This window comes from Centruroides sculpturatus, unplaced genomic scaffold (genome assembly GCF_000671375.1).
Source record: "Centruroides sculpturatus isolate CEXI.00-Female unplaced genomic scaffold, Cexi_2.0 scaffold754, whole genome shotgun sequence".
In the NCBI taxonomy this organism is placed as follows: Eukaryota; Metazoa; Arthropoda; class Arachnida; order Scorpiones; family Buthidae; genus Centruroides; species Centruroides sculpturatus.
Genome location: NW_019384868.1, coordinates 173,327 through 196,497, shown reverse-complemented (window position 1 = coordinate 196,497; position 23,171 = coordinate 173,327). Strand labels below are relative to the sequence as shown.

Genomic DNA, 23,171 nt, shown 5'->3' with positions numbered 1-23,171 from the left:
TTTAATTTCTACATCTTAATATTAAAAAAAAAAACTATTAATATAAAATAACGAATTATAATAATAGTCACTGATTAGTAAATTTCAAAAGAATAAACAAATAAATAAAAATTTTGAATATAACAAAAGTCATTCAATTTGTTAAACACATTCAGTCTTGATATTTTTTCATTGACAAAAAACTAATTTAAAATATTTATACACTTCACTTGATCAATTTTATTGTATTCATTCATTCATTCTTTACAATATTTTAAAATTTATATATATTAATTTTAAAATATTAAAAATAGTAGTATATTTATAAAACTACACACATTTTGTGTAGTGTTATAAATACTGGGTAGTTAAATTTTCATACATAAATATTTATCAATAATATAGATAATATTTATATTATAATTTATAAATCGTATTCACATTTCTTTGATGAATTTTTAACATTGCATAAGTAAAAAAACAAAAAAATTTTTAAGTTTGTAAAAAAAAATCTATTAAGGTTAATAGTACAAAATTTTAAACTTTAACCTTGCTCAAAATAGCATCAGATAAACCAGATCTTTTCAAAAATGCAGCAGCTTCCATAGCACTAACACAACCTGTACCTGCAGGGTCAACCTATTTCATAAAAAATAACAACTTAATACACTATAAAGTACAATTCAAAAATAATTCAGATTAAAAATATATTTCAAATAATAAAGTATTAAACTTTATATAAAGTAATAAAATATGCATTTTATAATTAAAAAGATTTTAAATTACAGTGTATAATCAAAGCATATACTTATTACAACGCTACATGCTATGCTAATGTATCATTTAATAACTGTATAACAAATATTAGAATATAACTAAGTTATATTAGTAAATCCCAAGCAGTGTGCTCTGAAACATTCTAAGTTGCTGCAACATAACTTAAACATGATAAATTTTAAAATTTTAACAACATAACAGAATATATTTCTATGCATTATCAGTTACATTTTAGAAATTTATACTAGCCAGCTGACATAAAAATGTATTATACAAGGAGTGTTCAAAAAGTATCAATCATTTGACTGGGAAAAAATGATCAATAGAGATCAGAAATCCTAATCTCTTTCAAAGTAGAATCTCTTTGGGTGTGCATGCACTTTTCCCAGCAATTCCTCCATTGTTGGAGGAATTGCTGGGAAAAGTGCAATGTCAGGAAGGCCTCTTTGGGAATGTCATTGCATTCTGAATAATGTCTTCTCACGACTCAAGTCATGTTCCTTTCAGCAGTATCTTTAGCTTGGGGAACAGCCAAAAATCACAAGCCAGATTGGTAAAGTAAGAAGCCTGACAATGTAGAGGAATGATACATTTGGCCAAGAAAGTCTGAATCAGATTCGAAGAATGGGCAGGTGTATTATCATGATGGAGCTGCCAAGTTCCTACTACAAAGTCTTCCAAATGATTTCAACTTTGGTTTCACCAAGCTTCTGGCAAAATTTGATAAAATAGCACTGCTTAAGTCATTTCAACCATTTCATGGCAAATAAAAATGCAACAGGCACTCACTACAAGCACTCAATAATATACTGACTGCCAGCACTTTCCTTCTAACACTTTCTGTCAGAAGGAAAAAATTCATGTATGTCCATGAAGGTTCCCTATACCTCCCAAACAGCAAGACATGTCCTGATCTTTATTTGTTTCTGTGGGAAAAATTAATTATCAATACTTTTTGAACACTCCTCATGTGTTCTGTGCATAATTTTAATAAAAATCTAAGAATTCCTGCACAAATATTCCTTTTACTGCACGACAGAAAGCTTCCTTTTAATTGTCAAATACTTTTAAATTAATTTACCACAATATCTAAGCATATCTAATCAGTTAAAACATTATAAAAAACCAAATAGTCTCTCTATCACAGAATAAACACAAGAGATTTTCTTTAACTAATAATTATAAATGATTTAGATCATTGTTATATAGTAAATGTGAAGTAAACTTGGTTATTATTATCAAAAGTCTTCACAGATTTGAAAGAATTTATTATTGCAACCTTGTTTACTCTGAGTAACTTAATATGTAAAAACTTTAATTTTTAATTTGATATTGATGTTTAATAGCAGATTAAAAGTGGCAATTGCTAATGACTATTAAATAATAAACAGACAGAAAAAAAATTTATAACAGTGCTCTTTCTTCAAAGAATCCTCATCCAAATAAATAATAATAATAGACTTGGACTTTGAAGAAGCTTCATGATAAGTACCCTAATGATCTCAATCAGAATCACATTGATAGAACCACATCAAACTGCTGGCTGATTCATGAATGTCTCTCTGGAGATATGGAAGGGTTCACAATTGTCATTCAAGACCAGGTCATAAATACAAAAAAATTCCAGAACATACATTTTAAAAGATACTTGTAGGAAATGCCATGTCATGCACAAAACTATACAACATATATCTGGGTGCAGGCTTTTAAAACAGACTACTTACATCAAAACAATCAAATAGCAAATGTGAATATTCAAAATGTTGCACACAAATACAAACTATTACACACCAAGCAGCCATATTGTAAGGAACCAAGTCCGAGCTTTATTTTTATTTTACTTTTACAGTATTTTGCTTTTATTATATTTTTGTTTGGGGCTTATGTTTAGTTAGGACGAAGGTTTCCTCACCCATCACCCCAGAACGTTCAAAACGAGAAGATAAGAGATTAACCAACTCACCGACGACGAAACGACAGTGCCATAGCTAGCATTCACACTCACGTGCACGCCCGAGCGGCAGAATTGTAAGTCCGCACTGAAGAGAGGGACATCCCAATAGACTTTCTAGGAACTTGTGTAACAGCTATAACCAGTATACAGTATACAATAGACTTTCTAGGAACTTGTATACAGCTATAACCAGAAAATTCAACATATTATTGGAATACAATGGATAAGAAAAACAGATCGGGAGTTCTTACTAAGAAAGTGGAGATGTTACAGCATGACATAAACTACTTCAGGTGCTTTTTGAGGGAAGAACACACACCAAAATCTTTAAAGTAAAAAAAAAAAGAAATGTGTAAAATCCTTAAAGGTATTGGTAATGTGTTTATGTTGTGTTACTTGGTAACACAACATAAACACATTACCAATACCTTTAAGGATTTTACCTAAATACTTTGTTAGTTTTTTTAATCCTAAATACCTAAATACTTTGTTAGTTTTTTTAATCTGTATATATTTTGTCAACTTAATTTCTATAATTGTAATTTATAGAACACTGAAGAGGAACTGGAAATGTGAAACTAGTTCGAAATGCATATGTAAAAATATAATAAAAGAATTCATTAACCTGATGCTGTAAGATAGTCTACCCAAAGAATTAAAGAGACAACCATTCACAAACGAATATACTGCTATAACCAGTAAATTCAACTTGTGTAACCTTCAACTAAACATCCCGATAATTGTTAAAGAAATGCTGTAAAAGGTTAACAAAGTATTGTCGAGAAATAAGCTACCAGATAACGAAGAGAAAACAAGAATGTTACGTGTAGATATGTAAATGAGGGGAGTGTCTCAATTAGAACTGTGACGTCACCTCAGACTATAAGTACAGTAGCTCAAGTGAAGACAGACGAGGTGAGCTCCTGAACCGAAAGCGTTGGTCTGCTGGTAGCAGTGAACAAGGTGTCGAATAGGAAATCCTAGTAGGAGATTGAAGGTTCGATTTTGATGATTTGAAAATAGGAAAGTCTTGAGTAGAAGAAAAGGTTCCGAGTATTAATTGAGGTGACGGTTAAGATTGATAGTTATAAGAGAGTTTGTATCTAAGTTAAGAGTTGAATTTTGTTTTGTCGGAATTCCAAGGGGAATAGTTCTAAGTTAGAATAAGACTTAAGTTTGTCGGGTTGATTGTGATTTGATTTTTTATTTAATAAATTTGTTGTTTGTTTATAAAACTTGTACATAGTATTTGTTAGACTTGATTAAACATTTTATTATTGAGATTTTTTTGTGACTAACTTTGTCCTTAATTTATTTCGGTGCACGCTAAAAGTCCAGGCCTGGCAACTAATAAACGCGAACCCGCGTAAAGTACCCGTTAGGTCCCGGCTCTCTAAGAAAAATTCGTTGTAGAGCAACAAATTAAATAGTACTTTACAATATTACAAATACACACTGATGGAACCTACATAAACACTGATGTCATTTATGTATCATCTGCATGGAAACACTATATAGACTCATAATATACGTCATACACAATATGTCACAGCCATTTTCGTTCTTTTAGAAATTTACAAGGCAGCTACGTTCTATTTATAAAACAGTTTTTCAATTTGTATTTCCTGAGGAAGGCCGATAAATTTAGTGGCCAAAAATGTTCAATCTTTAAAATTTTGGACTCATTTTGCTGAAAAGTTTGAATTTAGGTGTGATTCATAACTCTACAGTTCCAGTTTATAGTGAGGTTGTATATTTAAATACACACCACGGACAATTATAGAAAACAGATACAAAATATAATATGATAACGTCCATAATCAAAGACAAAATAATCCATCACATACATTGACAAACAGAGCAATATCACATATCATAGACATAGATGTACCAAATACTCAAAACATACAAAATATACACAGAAAAATTAGTAAATATGCAGAACTTTCCCATGAAATAAAGCTCTTGTGGAGAATGGATAAAATGCTTATTGTGCCAGTAGTCCTTTCTTGCACAAGAATCAAAACACATACACTACACATAAGTCTAGAAACATTATGGCTTCATAACAGCACATACCCATCACAAACAAAAACTGACATACAGTAATACCCAGAACTTATGCGATAGGTAGGACCAAGCAATAACCGTGTAAGTCAGGGTATAATTTCGCAATTTCTGTAAAATCTAAGTCGGATGTATGTAAGCTAATAAATGTTCTCGTCAATCTTATCTCATCTTTTGATTTGTTCATGGTTACAAGAAATCACCACATAGAGTCTCTCAAGTATCCGTAGATATAACAAACACAGAAATAAATAATACAAAATAAATTGTAGCTATGTGTCGATTCCACGCGACACGTCCGAACATGTAAGCTGAACAATAGTGTGCGGGGAGAGTAATCAAGAGCTGCGTGGCACTCAAACAAAAGACGAATCGACGAGATTTGAAAATCGTGTAACTCCGGCTTCGCGTAAGTCGAGGTATTACTGTACTAAATACTTGTCTTGTAGTCAGGAAATTCTTCAACATGGATACATATATGAACAGCACAAAAACATAATAATAGTTTGTTATGTAGTTATGCCTTGATCCTGGACCCAATATAATGCTAAGTACCAATAGGTATGCCATATAGGATACATTCTACCAACACCATCATAAAAGTAATAACTCTCTCACTAGTTATCATCTTGACATGATAAAAAAGCTTAGTAGTTTCAATGAATCACAGAGCAATGCAACAGAAGCACAAATTTCCAGTAAGGCCACCCATGTTAGTAAAGTCTATGGGAAGAAATGAAGTATAAGTAGCATCTGTTTCCCCATATCAGAGATGGCTAATTTATAAACACTTGATTTTAAGTATATAAGCATGTGTGCACTTAAGCACTTATGTAGAGAAAATGAAAATGGTTGTGATACATTCTCAGCTCACTTATTGTCCAGTGTAATAGGACAATATTATTGTCCATAATATTGTCCTTTATACTGTGGCAATATTATGGACAGAGACAAAGAAATCGACAGGATTAAACAGATAGCCGAATCCTTAGGCTACAGGAAAAACATAATTGCCGGCATTGTTAGAAACTTTGAGATAAAGGATACAAAGGTCTCTTAACAAAGACCTAGTAAATACATAAAATTCACCTACAACAAAAATGTAAGAAGCGTTATGAAGGAGATTGCGGACATAAAAGAATCAACAGTGATTTTAAAACGAGCTCCTAATTTATTTAAAATTCTAAGAAATAATAAAGGGGATATTAAGAAAGAAGATAAAGCAGGAGTTTATAAGATCCCATACGAGTATATTAATTAGGATTAAAAATAGAGTACATAGGAGTTACAACGAGGAAATTGGGGGTAAGGGTCAGAGAGCATAAATATGATGTTAGGAAAAAATCAAATGCAACTGTGCTGGCCCAGATGGCTCAAGCCCAAGGTTCCATAGTTGAATGGGAAGAAGCTGAAATCATTAAGCAAATACACTCTCCAACTTTAGCAAAGACAGCCGAAAAAATGGAAATATACAGAAGCAAACTTGATGATAGATGTATAAACGGCAGAGATGCAGAGGGCCTACCCTCAGCATGGAAGTTTGCTATTAAAAGACTTACAAATGGCTTATGAATGACGACTTGATTCGCAATTCACGTTATGAGAGCATTTATAATTTTTGTTAACTGTTAACGACTTGTACTATTACTTATTTATTGTTGTATGTTATTTATTTTTACAATTGGTATTTTTACACTTTAATTATTTTACTTAATTACTCAGTTGTCGATATTTTTGAATTTTAAATTTAATGTTCTATTCTTTGTGGTTATTCCATATTCGTTTTTTTCAACTTGAAGATGATCTATGAAGTAGATCGAAAATGTTCGTTTTTTAAATAAACTCCCTCGGCAACGGATTAGGTGTTGATTATTTTGTAATAGGATCTGCATTTATGGGTTAGACCAGGGGTGGCCAACAGTTTTGCCCCCGGGCCGAATTGGAAAGAAAACTTTTTTCACGGGCCAAACCAGAGGCTGCCCTAGCAAGTTTTAATGTGGTGCGAGATCTCATTGTGGTGTCACCCCGTAGAGACTAAATTTTACATAGAAATTACAGATACATTTTTTACATTATTGTGCATTATCAACATTCTACACTGTGCTGAAGACATTTGTAATGGAGCATTAACTCTAATAGCACAGTTACTTGTTGACCTTTTTCTTTCTTTTCTTTTTTTCTTTCTTAGCCGTCAGAATTTTTTGTCGAGATATTTGGACTTAAGTAGCTAATATTGACAGATCAATCATGGGCCACATAAATTCATTAGATGGGCCGAATCTGGCCCGCGAGCTATATGTTGGCCATGCCTGGGTTAGACAGGCATGGCCAACATATGGCATTCAAAAAATCTGCCAGTCACCAGCGACAAATGCAGCACCGACACTTTAAGAAGTGAAAAATGATGCTAGAGGAATTTAATCTGTGATAAAATATCTCTAAGGTGTTAAGTCCAAAAGACATTCATATGGATAGGGTATGTATTTTCGAGACTGTGTCTTCCTTTATTTGTTTTTTTCTTCACTACTAGATGCATTAATAGACACAAGGCATTTTACATCATCTTTGTTGTGAATCCTCTATATGCCGATATGCGTTTTGGGCAAAAGCCCCTCATCTGTTGGCATGACATCCGGAATTTTCTTTAGGTTTCATTGTTAAATATATATTTTTTTCGTTTACAGTTAAAAACGTTAAAATATTATTGCAATTTAAATTATATTTATGATTTAAGTTACAATTAAAGTGAAAGTTTCATTGTTCAACATCTAGCATTTTCCAGCATATGCTCTTGACATGGATAGAGTACATACACTGGGAAAGGATGTCTCTCCCTATAGCAAGTCAAGAAATGGGCAGTTAAATTTAAATGTGAAAGACAAAGCATTGAACATGAGCCTGTCCTGGCTGTTCTGTTGAAGTCATGATCAAAGAAAATGTAGACAAAATCTACAATCTAATTAAGCAGGACCAACAAATTTCCACCCAAAAAATAGCAAAGGAACTAGACTTATTGCCTATAACAATTAAACAGATCACACATGAACACTTGGAGATGACAAGAGTTTCAGCATATTGGGTAGTCAAAACTTTTGATTCCAGAACAAAAGCTTGCTTGTTGAGACATATCTTGAGAAAATATAACTGTACAAAAGAGATCCAGTGAACTTTCTGCTGTGATTTGTGACTGTGAATAAAAATAGGCTCATCATTACACTTCTGAGACAAACAACAATCTTGGCAATGGAAGCACAACTCCTCGCTGCCACAAAAAAAAGACCACCTCGGTCTTATCCGCTAAAAAATTGACAGTCACAGTTTTTTGGGATAGCAAAGGAATACTGCTACTGGATTTCTTGTCACATGGTCAATCAATCACCAGAGCTTATTATGCAGATTTACTGCATGTTAATCTTGGTAGAAGTTCAGCATTTCCCTTTATTCACGAGATCCAGTAACATCAGACTATCACCTTTTCCCAAACATAAAAAGTCACCTTTCTGGTTTTCATTTTCATGACGATGAGAAACTGAGGCAAAATGAGTTGAACCCACTATTTTCACACCCTCAACAAAGACTTCTATATCAAGGAAATCTATGCACTGCAGCACCAGGACCTATTGGAGGACTAACTCTAATTGAACAGTAACTCTAATTTATTTCTCCAATACCACTCTTTGTAGGTTAGGAGAGGAACTTTTGGACCAATCCTAATATTACCAAAACACATTCAATCAGAATTAACACTTACAGACATAGTAAGCTATTCTGGTGCAGTTACTATAGTTACATACTATGGCCTTAAACTATAATTACAAAAACACACTTCAAAACATAGACAAATGATAAGCTTGCCTAGGAAAGTTGTCTAGAAACACAAATAAATAACATTAGATAATAACTAAGTAGACTAACACAATACACTAAAAACAAAATTATACCAAACTTAGTGAAGGAAATTAGAAAAATATTCAAGAAAATTACAATAAACAAACACAATATGCACATTTTAAGAACACATCTTCAGTATTGCATGCTTGGAAGACTATTTATGAATATTTATTATCTTATTGGGCTGCAATTTGAAAAAATCATAGGTCTATAAATTCCCACTGTTGTCTGTCCGTCTTCCCTTAATCTTGAGAATGGAGTTAGATAGATGAAATCAGAGACCAAATGAAACCATAGGGGCAGGAGACCCCGATTAACTATATACAAACTTCTGATGCAAACCAGAAGTCACATTATTTCAATTCAAAACTTTCCTCTGAAAGCAGTTAATAGATGACTGGCACAACTCTATTGTTAAAGGAAAAGAATGATGTACAGGGACAAGACACTACTAATAATTTGAAGTGGAGAGCATATATTTTAAATTAAATTAATTAAAAATTGCAGCCCAGCATTATGATGATGTCACAATAAATAATTGCTCGTTTATATTTTTAGTTATTTTTATTTTTATATTTGTGTTTTATTTGTACTTATACTTTATATATACTTTATTTATTCCCTGTTATATTGTTTTGCACTTTATTTTGATTTCATTTTATCTTTCTTTGACATTCTTTTATGCAAGCAATCATCAGCATAAATTTAACAAGTTCTATTTCATTTAAATTTTGTTTTTTGAATTTTATTCTATGTAACGTTCTATAATCTGAAGATGGCTGTTAAAGACTCTTGAAAATGTTTGTTCTTATGATAAATTGGTTACTTTAACTGGATTTCAAGCATTAGTTGATGCTTTTAACATACAGTCGACCCTCTTATAACACTGTTGATTTTTCCATTTTATATGAATTCCATGTTGTATGAGTCACTTAGATTTTACAAATACGTGAGTTGTTCACAGCCCGGCACACATATTTGTAAAATCTAAGTGACGCGTACAACATGGAATTCATATAAAACAGAAAAATCAACAGTGTTATGGGGGGTGACTGTATCTCATCCAGTTTTGCAGTACCTTTTAACAAACAAAAAAAATGAACAATTTGAATATCAATTGACTCCAGAAGTGAATGTTTTAAATTTGTTCAAACAATTTATTAACATCTTAATCGTTTTTTAATATAATTATTTTCTTATTTTACAATTTAATTTATAATTATATTTACAAATTCTATATATATATATATAATTATATTAAAACATTAAATGCAGACAGATTAAATAATAGCTTCATTATAGAGATTATTATAGACAGTGTCAACCCATTCCATTGCATAGGGGATATAGCAGATGACCAGATGAGAGAGTATTATTTAAGTTGTAATTTGTGCAGCTAGATGGTCAAAGAGGTTAAGGCATCAGTCTATTGCTCTGGGGAGTCATTTTAAGTAGACCAAAAAATCCAGTAATTTTTCATTTAATTGTAGTCTATTTACTTACCTCTCTTAATGTTATCAATTGATTATCATCATCAGTAAAGATGTTTCAAAATTATTATATACAGATTCTACTGTATTTTATAAATGTGTAATATTTGATTGTCAGATAATTTTTGATCTTATTTATATTATGTTTTAAGTATAAGAAGTTTACTGATTTTCCTAAATTAATTTTAATACCTATTAAATATTTCATACATTAATTTAATATACTTATGTTAAAGAATAAAATATATACACGATGTTGATACAGTAGAGCATCAATTATCTGACCCCCAATCAACCATCACATCGGTTAACCGACTGTTCTAGTTGGCAAATTCAAATGTCTGCTAGTGATGTGGCGCTACAATATTTGGCTATGTCTTGGCTATTTTAATAGTACTTTTACGTGTTTTAGCTGGCAACATGGCTTGACCATAAAAGGGAGCCAGTATTTAAACGAGGCTTAATTTTCTAATTTTTAACGATACAATAGCGATGATTATTATTTTAAAAAAAAATTTGTTAGGATTAACATCAATGAAAATTCAATGCAATGTAGGTTAATAGCGATATACTAATATACTAATTACATGAGATATACTAATCTACTATACTAATAATGTATTTTTTCATATTTTTCAGTTATCTGTTTTTTTCAGTTATCTGACTAACCCCAGTCCCCAATTGAGTCGGATAATCGATGTTCTACTGTATTTCAGAAAGATTATTTATAGATATTAATTAAAAGATAATGCAAGATATATCTTTATAAATCAAGCATTTTTTATGAAAATAATAATTGTTATTTTTAGTTTCTTTTAGAGATATTATTTTGTCAAATATAAGACTGGTCATATATCAAAGATAAAGCAACAGATTATTTGAAACTTTTATGATAATCAAATAATGAATAAGTAAATGCACAAATGAAAGTTTGATGGTAGAATGTTGAATAAATACATTTAAAATATAATAAATTTAAATTTTTTATACCTGTTGATACAGTGCTTCATATAGGGGTGCATGACTCCCAGCTATCTAAATTCAAAATAATGTTATGCATTAGAATATAAAAATCTTAATAAAATTTAAAATAGCTGCATATAGAAATTAAGTTAATTTATATTATATAAATTAAACCTGAAAACAAAATAATAATTATTTTTATTTCAAAAATTAATCTATTAAATTATATATAATTTATAATCAATTTTATACTTAAAAACCATAACAACTTATTTGAATAATTTTAATTTAATTGTTTACTAATTTTTAAGTTTTTTAATCTCATTAACTGATGAAGTGGCACTGCAACAAAGCAGACCATCTAAGCTATTACTTTGATATTATACACAGAACTCAATGTCAATTGGGCAAAGCAATTTTTAAATTTGGGTTTACATAATATTTCTTTAAGTATAAATAAAATATTTGATTTAGAATGTCTGGATCAAAAGATGAAAATGTAAAAAAAATTCTATACAAATAAACACTCATATAACTGGATATAGTTCTTAAACTCTAACACCAAAACCCAACAAGGAAAAAGATTAATAAGTATTATTTATTAAAACAATAAATAACTACTGTTTATCTGTTTAACACCAATAGACAATAGTTATTTCTTGTTTTAATGGATAACATTTTGATGTGATGATCTAATCATTTTTATAAATATTATTTTCCTTGCTTGCTTCCTTGGATTTTGGTATTGGAGTATTTACTCAAAAAAGTTCTGAAAACAATGATTTATCAAATTAAACAGTTATTCTGGCTTCTTATTGGTATGAGTGTCTTTTTGAACTGTAATAATTTAACTTATTCAAATCAATATCACATTAAGAATTTCATTATTTTCATGAAATGTGGTGAAGTAACATATTCAATGAAGTGAAGTATGATGGACACATTGTAATAAAGAATTAAATTTCTCTTTTCGACAATACATCCATGATGTGTCTTTACACAATTTGTCCCCTCTCACGCAGATGAAGGATAAGACAATTCCACAGCAGAGTCGACTTTTATTTGAGGCTTCTTGTCCACCTTCAAATGTAAAACAGTCTGTTGTATCCCTCTAGTGGCGGCAGTACAATTAAAAAACAATTTACAATTTTTAAACTTTGGCCAGGACAATTTAATTGTAATAAATTTATTACAATTAAATTGTCCTGGCCAAGTTTTAAAAATATAATGGAGACAGTTCATACTTGTTGCCACTAGTCAAAAAGGCTCATTAGGAGTCTCAAAAACAATGGTCAAAGTTAGACAGAAGGCAAGTTTTTGGAATCTTTAAGGTAGCATCCTCATCACCAAACTAGATTGCAGATGATTGGTACTCATCTTGACTAACTGGCTTTTATCTACTCAAAACCCTCAGATTGCATTAACTAGTCAGTCTCTTTGGATGATGGCTCAAGCCCTGGAGAAAGGATGGCTCTGGTGAGAATGCCAATACCATAATTCACAACAATAATTTATTAAAATTAAAAGAAGAGGAAAATGAAAATAATTTTATATCTTCAATACACATATCTTTTGTATTTTATTATAAATATCATTGACCAACTTTTACTTTTAATAAAAATTATATTGAATAATTTCTTAATTATGGTAGCAAATTGCAACCCTTTACATTAATAATGTTATTAACCAAACTTTCTCCAAACAGTACATAAATTATAATGTTATAGGCCTCTTAAAAATTTCAATATATACATTTCTTTAGTAAAAACACACATATATATTAATGTTTGTGTTTTATTTTGAAATTGTTGAAAAATAAAATTATATTGTTACTCAGTTTATAATGTCCAAAAACACGATAGTTCTGTAATTAAGACAGCTTGTTGTGAAAAAGGAATAATATACACATAAAACAAATACTTATTCTTATTTCTTTTTCATAACAAGCTGTCCTAATTACAGAAATATCACATTTTATTGACATTATAAACTGAGTAACAACATAATTTCATTCTTCATAAAATTATGTAAAACAAATCTATATTGATAATCTTCATTGTTTACATAATGATGCTTATCAATATGAAGTGTTATAATAGCATTCTTAAACTGTTTCACATAAACAACTATTTCAGATAATATTTTCTAATTGAACTTTTATTAAAATTACAAAAATTTCTGACTCCATCCGAATTATCTTTTAGTATAGACATAGTCATCTATAAATTATATAAATTCCTTGTTCATGGAATTATCAAAAACAAAACCAATGTCCTTTAACCCTTTCCTACAAACAAAACAATTTTAGGTCTCCTTTTTATAGTATTTTTAATTTTAAAAATTTTCATTTATGCAATGAGTGAATACACTATATAATTGGTGTTCAAGTTGCATAACAATTACCGGCATGGTTTCATAAATACTAAAATTTTCATTTATGTTAAATTATGCGATAATATTTTATCTTAACTAGTATTTCATAGCTTTGCTTTTTGATCATTTACATTTTCTAGATATCTTGCATTATTTGTTTACTTTTAGTTATAATTTAATCTAATTTTTTGAATAATCATGTTTCATAAAATAGTTTTGCTAATGAAGTTGTTTTGAACTTGTATGTTTTTATAATAATCTTCTTTTAAAAAATTTCTATTTAAATATGTATTGAAAAATTCTTCTAACAGATTTTAAAATAAATGGTCTTCCTAAGCATGTCTAAATATTAAATATTAAATCATATTATCATATTAAATATGTCTGGAAGCAAAGTCCCTTATAATTAGTAGTGTTGGGGTTATACCTACTACTAGATTTTAACTGTGCTATAAGTTAATTTGGTTAATTAATTATAGGATATGTAATTTGGATTAAAGATAGTTGTTTAAGCTGCCATCTTGTGTTAAATTTAATAATTAAAAATAAATAAATTAATTTAAATAGTCTAGAAGAAAAGATCAATCCAGGATGGAATCAAACTTGCAACTTCTGCTTACCACGCAGATGTGCTGTCATTTTACATCACCTGTCTGATCTTTGCTTCTAGACCAATTAATTGCTCAACCAGTTAAAAAACTGATTTTTTTCTTCCAGAATATTCTGAATTTATTTATTTGTAATCATTAAATTCAATACAGAATGGCAGATTAACTGCTACATTTAGTCCAAATTACTTAATACATTATTAAGTTAAACAGCCATATTATAGCCTGATTAAAATCCTGCATCATAATTTGTTTAAAACAATACTCACATCATCCTGTTATATTATTTGCATCAAACATTTTTTATCAAAATGCACATTTATTCCAAACTGTCAAAATTATTCTATAAGACAGCTGTTATGGTTTGAAATAAATGTGTTATTTTTGCATATATTTTATATCAAACTATAGAACTTATGCATCAACACTGCTTAATGAAAAGTAAAAGACAAACATATTTTACATAAGCCAATAAATAAGCTACTTTTTGTATCTTGATGAATAATGTTTAGGTTTCTCTTCTCAAATTTTAAAGTTTATTAAATGTAAAATGTATATTTCAAAATTAAAACATACATTATTAAATTAAATTAATAAATATGATAACATATAATGCAGTTAAACTTAAAATATTTTTGTTTTTACATTTTTTTAATATTAAAGAATGCTAAGTTTACATTGTTGTTAAAGTAAAATCAAGCAATATTTTACTAAAAGCAATATTTTGTATAATGTAGAATTAAACAACATTGTCGTGTAGATTAGCAAAATGACAAAGCAATTTTGTCTTTGCTTGGGAGGTTATACTTTTCCAGAGGAGGTCAGCTTAGTGTGACGCATCATCACCAGAATGGTCAGCCATTCTACTGAGGCAGACCTGGATGTTAGCTACTGACCCAGCTCTGGATTGGAGCATTGTTAGACCAACCAAATCCCTTAAAATGAAGGGATGAGGACCAAATGGGAAATTCTACAGTATTTCCCTGAGAGTTTTCATAGAAAAGTTTTAGAGATTCCCTTGGAATTTTCCAAGTTTATGTTTATGTCTGGCTCCAAAAGCAAACATCAACCAGACATCAAACAAAAAGTTTTTCTTGGGAGAGTCAAATGGTAGTAACAGAACTCTACAGACTCATTTGTCAAAGTGATCCAATTACTAATAAAGAACTGTACATCAACCCAGGCCATAAAGTATTTTTCCAGCAAATTCTGACACATTTCTTAAATGAAAGAAAAGAGCATTCAATCATGACTTCAATCAAACAGGTTTATTTGTGGAAATTTCACTAACAAATTTAAAGTATTATCAATCAAAGTATTATTTATGAAGAATTGCAATAAATATTTAAAATTGTTGTTCTTGTTGCAATTTATAACAGAGTAAAACTATCCAATGCTAAAAATTTTTATTGAATTTTTACTTTTTGTTCTTAAAAACTGCTATCATTATTTGTAACAATATATAACAATTATCTTCTTAATTTAAAATAATAATATACACTGTAATATTACTGAAAATTAATTAATGTTTTAGTTATAGTATACTGATTTACTTTTTTTAAAATAATATTTCAATTTATTCATTTTTGTACATCCTAATAATGAAATTATTAAATAAAATTTATGTGATGCAATTTATATCTGATATACTACCAAAAAGTATCAGGAATGGTTCATTTAAACTGCGTGTGTGCAAGAGGGTGCTGCTGTCATTTTATTCATTATTTGGTACAATTTCCATTAACATCTAGCAGCAATCCATATGTCATTGTCTGTTTTCATTTGCACTTGTTTTGTGTGTAAATAATTTTAGCACTGGTGATTTTTCAAAATGTCGAGTATAATTGAGCAAACAATATGCATTAAATTTTGTTTTCACAATAAAATTATCTGTCAAAAACAAAAGTTTTTAGGTGATACAATATGTTCAAGGAAGGCAGAGAATGTGTGAAAGATGAACCACGCTCTAGTAGACCATCCATTTCAATTAATGAACAACATATCACTCATCAGAGATTTGATGCTCAATGATCGGTATTTAACAATTAGGGACATTATTGAACACATTCCAATTTCATTTGGATCTTGTCAAGCAATTTTAAAAGATTTTAAAATTGGGCTTGTAGCACATTGCTTCTAAAGCTGTCCTGAAAACATTGAATTTTTTCCAAAAACAACAACATGTTCAAAAAACCAAGGAACTGCTTTCTTGAGTGAATCATTTGTAAAGCACATCATTACAGGTAATGAAACATGAATCTACTACATTTTTGACACAAAAACAGCTCGCTCAACAATGGAGTGAATGGCACTCAAAAGGTGAAGTGAGACTGAAAAGACCTGATCAGTCTGTCAAAAATCAAGATCATATGAATGAATGAATGAATGAACATATTACAGCCATCTCTCAAAACAAATCTATTACTGAGCTTGTGAGATTAGCATTCCAAGAACACTATACATCACTATACAATGTCCATTTTCCCCCAGAGACAGTATTAAACCTTCTACTTGGAATTCTTCTTTATCTATAGCCTGTCCTATCAACTCTCTAACTCAGTGAATCCTGACCATTGGAAAAAATATCTGCAACTTGCTTTTTGTACAGGATGAAAGTCTCCCCACCCTGACCTAACTGTGAGGATTTGAACTCTTTTGGGAATTTTAAAACCTTAAAACATTACAATTTTTTTTTGTCATTATTTCCCTTCTTTCTCCAGTTCCCACAAGAACCTTTAACCTCGACTTTAAACATCACATCAATAATTGACCTTTCCTTCTTTCAAAGACATTTCGAACAATGGCTAAACTTCTCCCCTCTCCCGGGGATAATTCATTTGCACCTTCGTTGCCATTTTCAAACTAACATGCCAGTTAACAAAAACATCAAATCAATGTACAATAGAGGGTAACCTGGAAGGTCACCTACAAGTGGAGTCCGAACCAAACCAACCCCCTCACTTATTACTTCCACCAATTTTAACAATGATAAAACCGATTGGATAACCCACTAAATGAACAATTATTACTAAGGTTGCAATACATATCCTAATCTTAGTCACCTTCAGCCATTAATTCTGTCTGTTTGACACCTGTTATCAAATTTATGAACTAGAAAGAGTGATAATACGGGATAGCAAAAGTAATAAATCTGCCGAAATGTTTATACTAATTGTCAGAAATCAAAACTTCTCTTGACCCATCGAACTTGCGTGGAATTACATCAGGACGTTCCCTGAGTTTTTCCCCCTACGAGAGACAAATGAAAAGGGGTCGCACCCACACCTCGGTGCGATCACCAAAGGGAAGACTTCGGGCTGAACTCTTTGACTCCCTGCTCCGAACGCTGACCTATCTGCTGCCAAAATCTTGATCGCCGTGGTTAGAAAAGGTAATCCTTTCGAGTTTTTAACTCTCACTCTCTCAGTTATCGATTCACTGAGTAAAACTTAAAAGATATTATGCCTTGTATAGGTTAGATGTCAAACAATATATCGACGACCGTATATTCTTGTTGTGATTCCAAAATATTTTGGATTATTCCCTTTTTGTAGTCTAGATTTGTATTCATTTGTTTAATAGTTCATTAATTAAATATGTTATTCCAAACTTTAATAATGTGTCATCTCTGAGTATGACCAACACCTTGTCACGACCTCACTACCCTTCCCATTCACTTAATCCAGTCCATCCCTGACATAGAAGCCGATAAGTGAGGAGAAGATCGGCACGCTACCCCTCGGTTCTCACAAAACCCTACAATACATATAAGTGTCTATTTACTGTTATTGTTTACATTCACTTCTCATTCATATTTAATCTTATTTTTATATTTNATATATATATATAATTATATTAAAACATTAAATGCAGACAGATTAAATAATAGCTTCATTATAGAGATTATTATAGACAGTGTCAACCCATTCCATTGCATAGGGGATATAGCAGATGACCAGATGAGAGAGTATTATTTAAGTTGTAATTTGTGCAGCTAGATGGTCAAAGAGGTTAAGGCATCAGTCTATTGCTCTGGGGAGTCATTTTAAGTAGACCAAAAAATCCAGTAATTTTTCATTTAATTGTAGTCTATTTACTTACCTCTCTTAATGTTATCAATTGATTATCATCATCAGTAAAGATGTTTCAAAATTATTATATACAGATTCTACTGTATTTTATAAATGTGTAATATTTGATTGTCAGATAATTTTTGATCTTATTTATATTATGTTTTAAGTATAAGAAGTTTACTGATTTTCCTAAATTAATTTTAATACCTATTAAATATTTCATACATTAATTTAATATACTTATGTTAAAGAATAAAATATATACACGATGTTGATACAGTAGAGCATCAATTATCTGACCCCCAATCAACCATCACATCGGTTAACCGACTGTTCTAGTTGGCAAATTCAAATGTCTGCTAGTGATGTGGCGCTACAATATTTGGCTATGTCTTGGCTATTTTAATAGTACTTTTACGTGTTTTAGCTGGCAACATGGCTTGACCATAAAAGGGAGCCAGTATTTAAACGAGGCTTAATTTTCTAATTTTTAACGATACAATAGCGATGATTATTATTTTAAAAAAAAATTTGTTAGGATTAACATCAATGAAAATTCAATGCAATGTAGGTTAATAGCGATATACTAATATACTAATTACATGAGATATACTAATCTACTATACTAATAATGTATTTTTTCATATTTTTCAGTTATCTGTTTTTTTCAGTTATCTGACTAACCCCAGTCCCCAATTGAGTCGGATAATCGATGTTCTACTGTATTTCAGAAAGATTATTTATAGATATTAATTAAAAGATAATGCAAGATATATCTTTATAAATCAAGCATTTTTTATGAAAATAATAATTGTTATTTTTAGTTTCTTTTAGAGATATTATTTTGTCAAATATAAGACTGGTCATATATCAAAGATAAAGCAACAGATTATTTGAAACTTTTATGATAATCAAATAATGAATAAGTAAATGCACAAATGAAAGTTTGATGGTAGAATGTTGAATAAATACATTTAAAATATAATAAATTTAAATTTTTTATACCTGTTGATACAGTGCTTCATATAGGGGTGCATGACTCCCAGCTATCTAAATTCAAAATAATGTTATGCATTAGAATATAAAAATCTTAATAAAATTTAAAATAGCTGCATATAGAAATTAAGTTAATTTATATTATATAAATTAAACCTGAAAACAAAATAATAATTATTTTTATTTCAAAAATTAATCTATTAAATTATATATAATTTATAATCAATTTTATACTTAAAAACCATAACAACTTATTTGAATAATTTTAATTTAATTGTTTACTAATTTTTAAGTTTTTTAATCTCATTAACTGATGAAGTGGCACTGCAACAAAGCAGACCATCTAAGCTATTACTTTGATATTATACACAGAACTCAATGTCAATTGGGCAAAGCAATTTTTAAATTTGGGTTTACATAATATTTCTTTAAGTATAAATAAAATATTTGATTTAGAATGTCTGGATCAAAAGATGAAAATGTAAAAAAAATTCTATACAAATAAACACTCATATAACTGGATATAGTTCTTAAACTCTAACACCAAAACCCAACAAGGAAAAAGATTAATAAGTATTATTTATTAAAACAATAAATAACTACTGTTTATCTGTTTAACACCAATAGACAATAGTTATTTCTTGTTTTAATGGATAACATTTTGATGTGATGATCTAATCATTTTTATAAATATTATTTTCCTTGCTTGCTTCCTTGGATTTTGGTATTGGAGTATTTACTCAAAAAAGTTCTGAAAACAATGATTTATCAAATTAAACAGTTATTCTGGCTTCTTATTGGTATGAGTGTCTTTTTGAACTGTAATAATTTAACTTATTCAAATCAATATCACATTAAGAATTTCATTATTTTCATGAAATGTGGTGAAGTAACATATTCAATGAAGTGAAGTATGATGGACACATTGTAATAAAGAATTAAATTTCTCTTTTCGACAATACATCCATGATGTGTCTTTACACAATTTGTCCCCTCTCACGCAGATGAAGGATAAGACAATTCCACAGCAGAGTCGACTTTTATTTGAGGCTTCTTGTCCACCTTCAAATGTAAAACAGTCTGTTGTATCCCTCTAGTGGCGGCAGTACAATTAAAAAACAATTTACAATTTTTAAACTTTGGCCAGGACAATTTAATTGTAATAAATTTATTACAATTAAATTGTCCTGGCCAAAGTTTAAAAATTGTAAATTGTTTTTTAATTGTACTGCCGCCACTAGAGGGATACAACAGACTGTTTTACATTTGAAGGTGGACAAGAAGCCTCAAATAAAAGTCGACTCTGCTGTGGAATTGTCTTATCCTTCATCTGCGTGAGAGGGGACAAATTGTGTAAAGACACATCATGGATGTATTGTCGAAAAGAGAAATTTAATTCTTTATTACAATGTGTCCATCATACTTCACTTCATTGAATATGTTACTTCACCACATTTCATGAAAATAATGAAATTCTTAATGTGATATTGATTTGAATAAGTTAAATTATTACAGTTCAAAAAGACACTCATACCAATAAGAAGCCAGAATAACTGTTTAATTTGATAAATCATTGTTTTCAGAACTTTTTTGAGTAAATACTCCAATACCAAAATCCAAGGAAGCAAGCAAGGAAAATAATATTTATAAAAATGATTAGATCATCACATCAAAATGTTATCCATTAAAACAAGAAATAACTATTGTCTATTGGTGTTAAACAGATAAACAGTAGTTATTTATTGTTTTAATAAATAATACTTATTAATCTTTTTCCTTGTTGGGTTTTGGTGTTAGAGTTTAAGAACTATATCCAGTTATATGAGTGTTTATTTGTATAGAATTTTTTTTACATTTTCATCTTTTGATCCAGACATTCTAAATCAAATATTTTATTTATACTTAAAGAAATATTATGTAAACCCAAATTTAAAAATTGCTTTGCCCAATTGACATTGAGTTCTGTGTATAATATCAAAGTAATAGCTTAGATGGTCTGCTTTGTTGCAGTGCCACTTCATCAGTTAATGAGATTAAAAAACTTAAAAATTAGTAAACAATTAAATTAAAATTATTCAAATAAGTTGTTATGGTTTTTAAGTATAAAATTGATTATAAATTATATATAATTTAATAGATTAATTTTTGAAATAAAAATAATTATTATTTTGTTTTCAGGTTTAATTTATATAATATAAATTAACTTAATTTCTATATGCAGCTATTTTAAATTTTATTAAGATTTTTATATTCTAATGCATAACATTATTTTGAATTTAGATAGCTGGGAGTCATGCACCCCTATATGAAGCACTGTATCAACAGGTATAAAAAATTTAAATTTATTATATTTTAAATGTATTTATTCAACATTCTACCATCAAACTTTCATTTGTGCATTTACTTATTCATTATTTGATTATCATAAAAGTTTCAAATAATCTGTTGCTTTATCTTTGATATATGACCAGTCTTATATTTGACAAAATAATATCTCTAAAAGAAACTAAAAATAACAATTATTATTTTCATAAAAAATGCTTGATTTATAAAGATATATCTTGCATTATCTTTTAATTAATATCTATAAATAATCTTTCTGAAATACAGTAGAACATCGATTATCCGACTCAATTGGGGACTGGGGTTAGTCAGATAACTGAAAAAAACAGATAACTGAAAAATATGAAAAAATACATTATTAGTATAGTAGATTAGTATATCTCATGTAATTAGTATATTAGTATATCGCTATTAACCTACATTGCATTGAATTTTCATTGATGTTAATCCTAACAAATTTTTTTTTAAAATAATAATCATCGCTATTGTATCGTTAAAAATTAGAAAATTAAGCCTCGTTTAAATACTGGCTCCCTTTTATGGTCAAGCCATGTTGCCAGCTAAAACACGTAAAAGTACTATTAAAATAGCCAAGACATAGCCAAATATTGTAGCGCCACATCACTAGCAGACATTTGAATTTGCCAACTAGAACAGTCGGTTAACCGATGTGATGGTTGATTGGGGGTCAGATAATTGATGCTCTACTGTATCAACATCGTGTATATATTTTATTCTTTAACATAAGTATATTAAATTAATGTATGAAATATTTAATAGGTATTAAAATTAATTTAGGAAAATCAGTAAACTTCTTATACTTAAAACATAATATAAATAAGATCAAAAATTATCTGACAATCAAATATTACACATTTATAAAATACAGTAGAATCTGTATATAATAATTTTGAAACATCTTTACTGATGATGATAATCAATTGATAACATTAAGAGAGGTAAGTAAATAGACTACAATTAAATGAAAAATTACTGGATTTTTTGGTCTACTTAAAATGACTCCCCAGAGCAATAGACTGATGCCTTAACCTCTTTGACCATCTAGCTGCACAAATTACAACTTAAATAATACTCTCTCATCTGGTCATCTGCTATATCCCCTATGCAATGGAATGGGTTGACACTGTCTATAATAATCTCTATAATGAAGCTATTATTTAATCTGTCTGCATTTAATGTTTTAATATAATTATATATATATATATAGAATTTGTAAATATAATTATAAATTAAATTGTAAAATAAGAAAATAATTATATTAAAAAACGATTAAGATGTTAATAAATTGTTTGAACAAATTTAAAACATTCACTTCTGGAGTCAATTGATATTCAAATTGTTCATTTTTTTTGTTTGTTAAAAGGTACTGCAAAACTGGATGAGATACAGTCACCCCCCATAACACTGTTGATTTTTCTGTTTTATATGAATTCCATGTTGTACGCGTCACTTAGATTTTACAAATATGTGTGCCGGGCTGTGAACAACTCACGTGCTTTACAAATGATTCACTCAAGAAAGCAGTTCCTTGGTTTTTTGAACATGTTGTTGTTTTTGGAAAAAATTCAATGTTTTCAGGACAGCTTTAGAAGCAATGTGCTACAAGCCCAATTTTAAAATCTTTTAAAATTGCTTG

The 23,171-nt window shown here is 29.4% G+C and overlaps 1 protein-coding gene across 1 annotated transcript in view; it reads right to left on the bottom strand.

The window, feature by feature from the left end:
• Nucleotides 1-23,171, bottom strand: part of LOC111630799 (epidermal growth factor receptor substrate 15-like 1) — a 127,229-nt gene that overhangs the window by 95,005 nt on the left and 9,053 nt on the right. Inside the window, exons 2-3 of the mRNA XM_023374958.1 lie at nt 19,181-19,225; nt 529-618 (exon numbers count right to left, since the gene is read on the bottom strand). Of these exons, the coding sequence (XP_023230726.1) occupies nt 529-618; nt 19,181-19,225 (135 nt within the window). The remainder of the gene's footprint in view (nt 1-528; nt 619-19,180; nt 19,226-23,171) is intronic.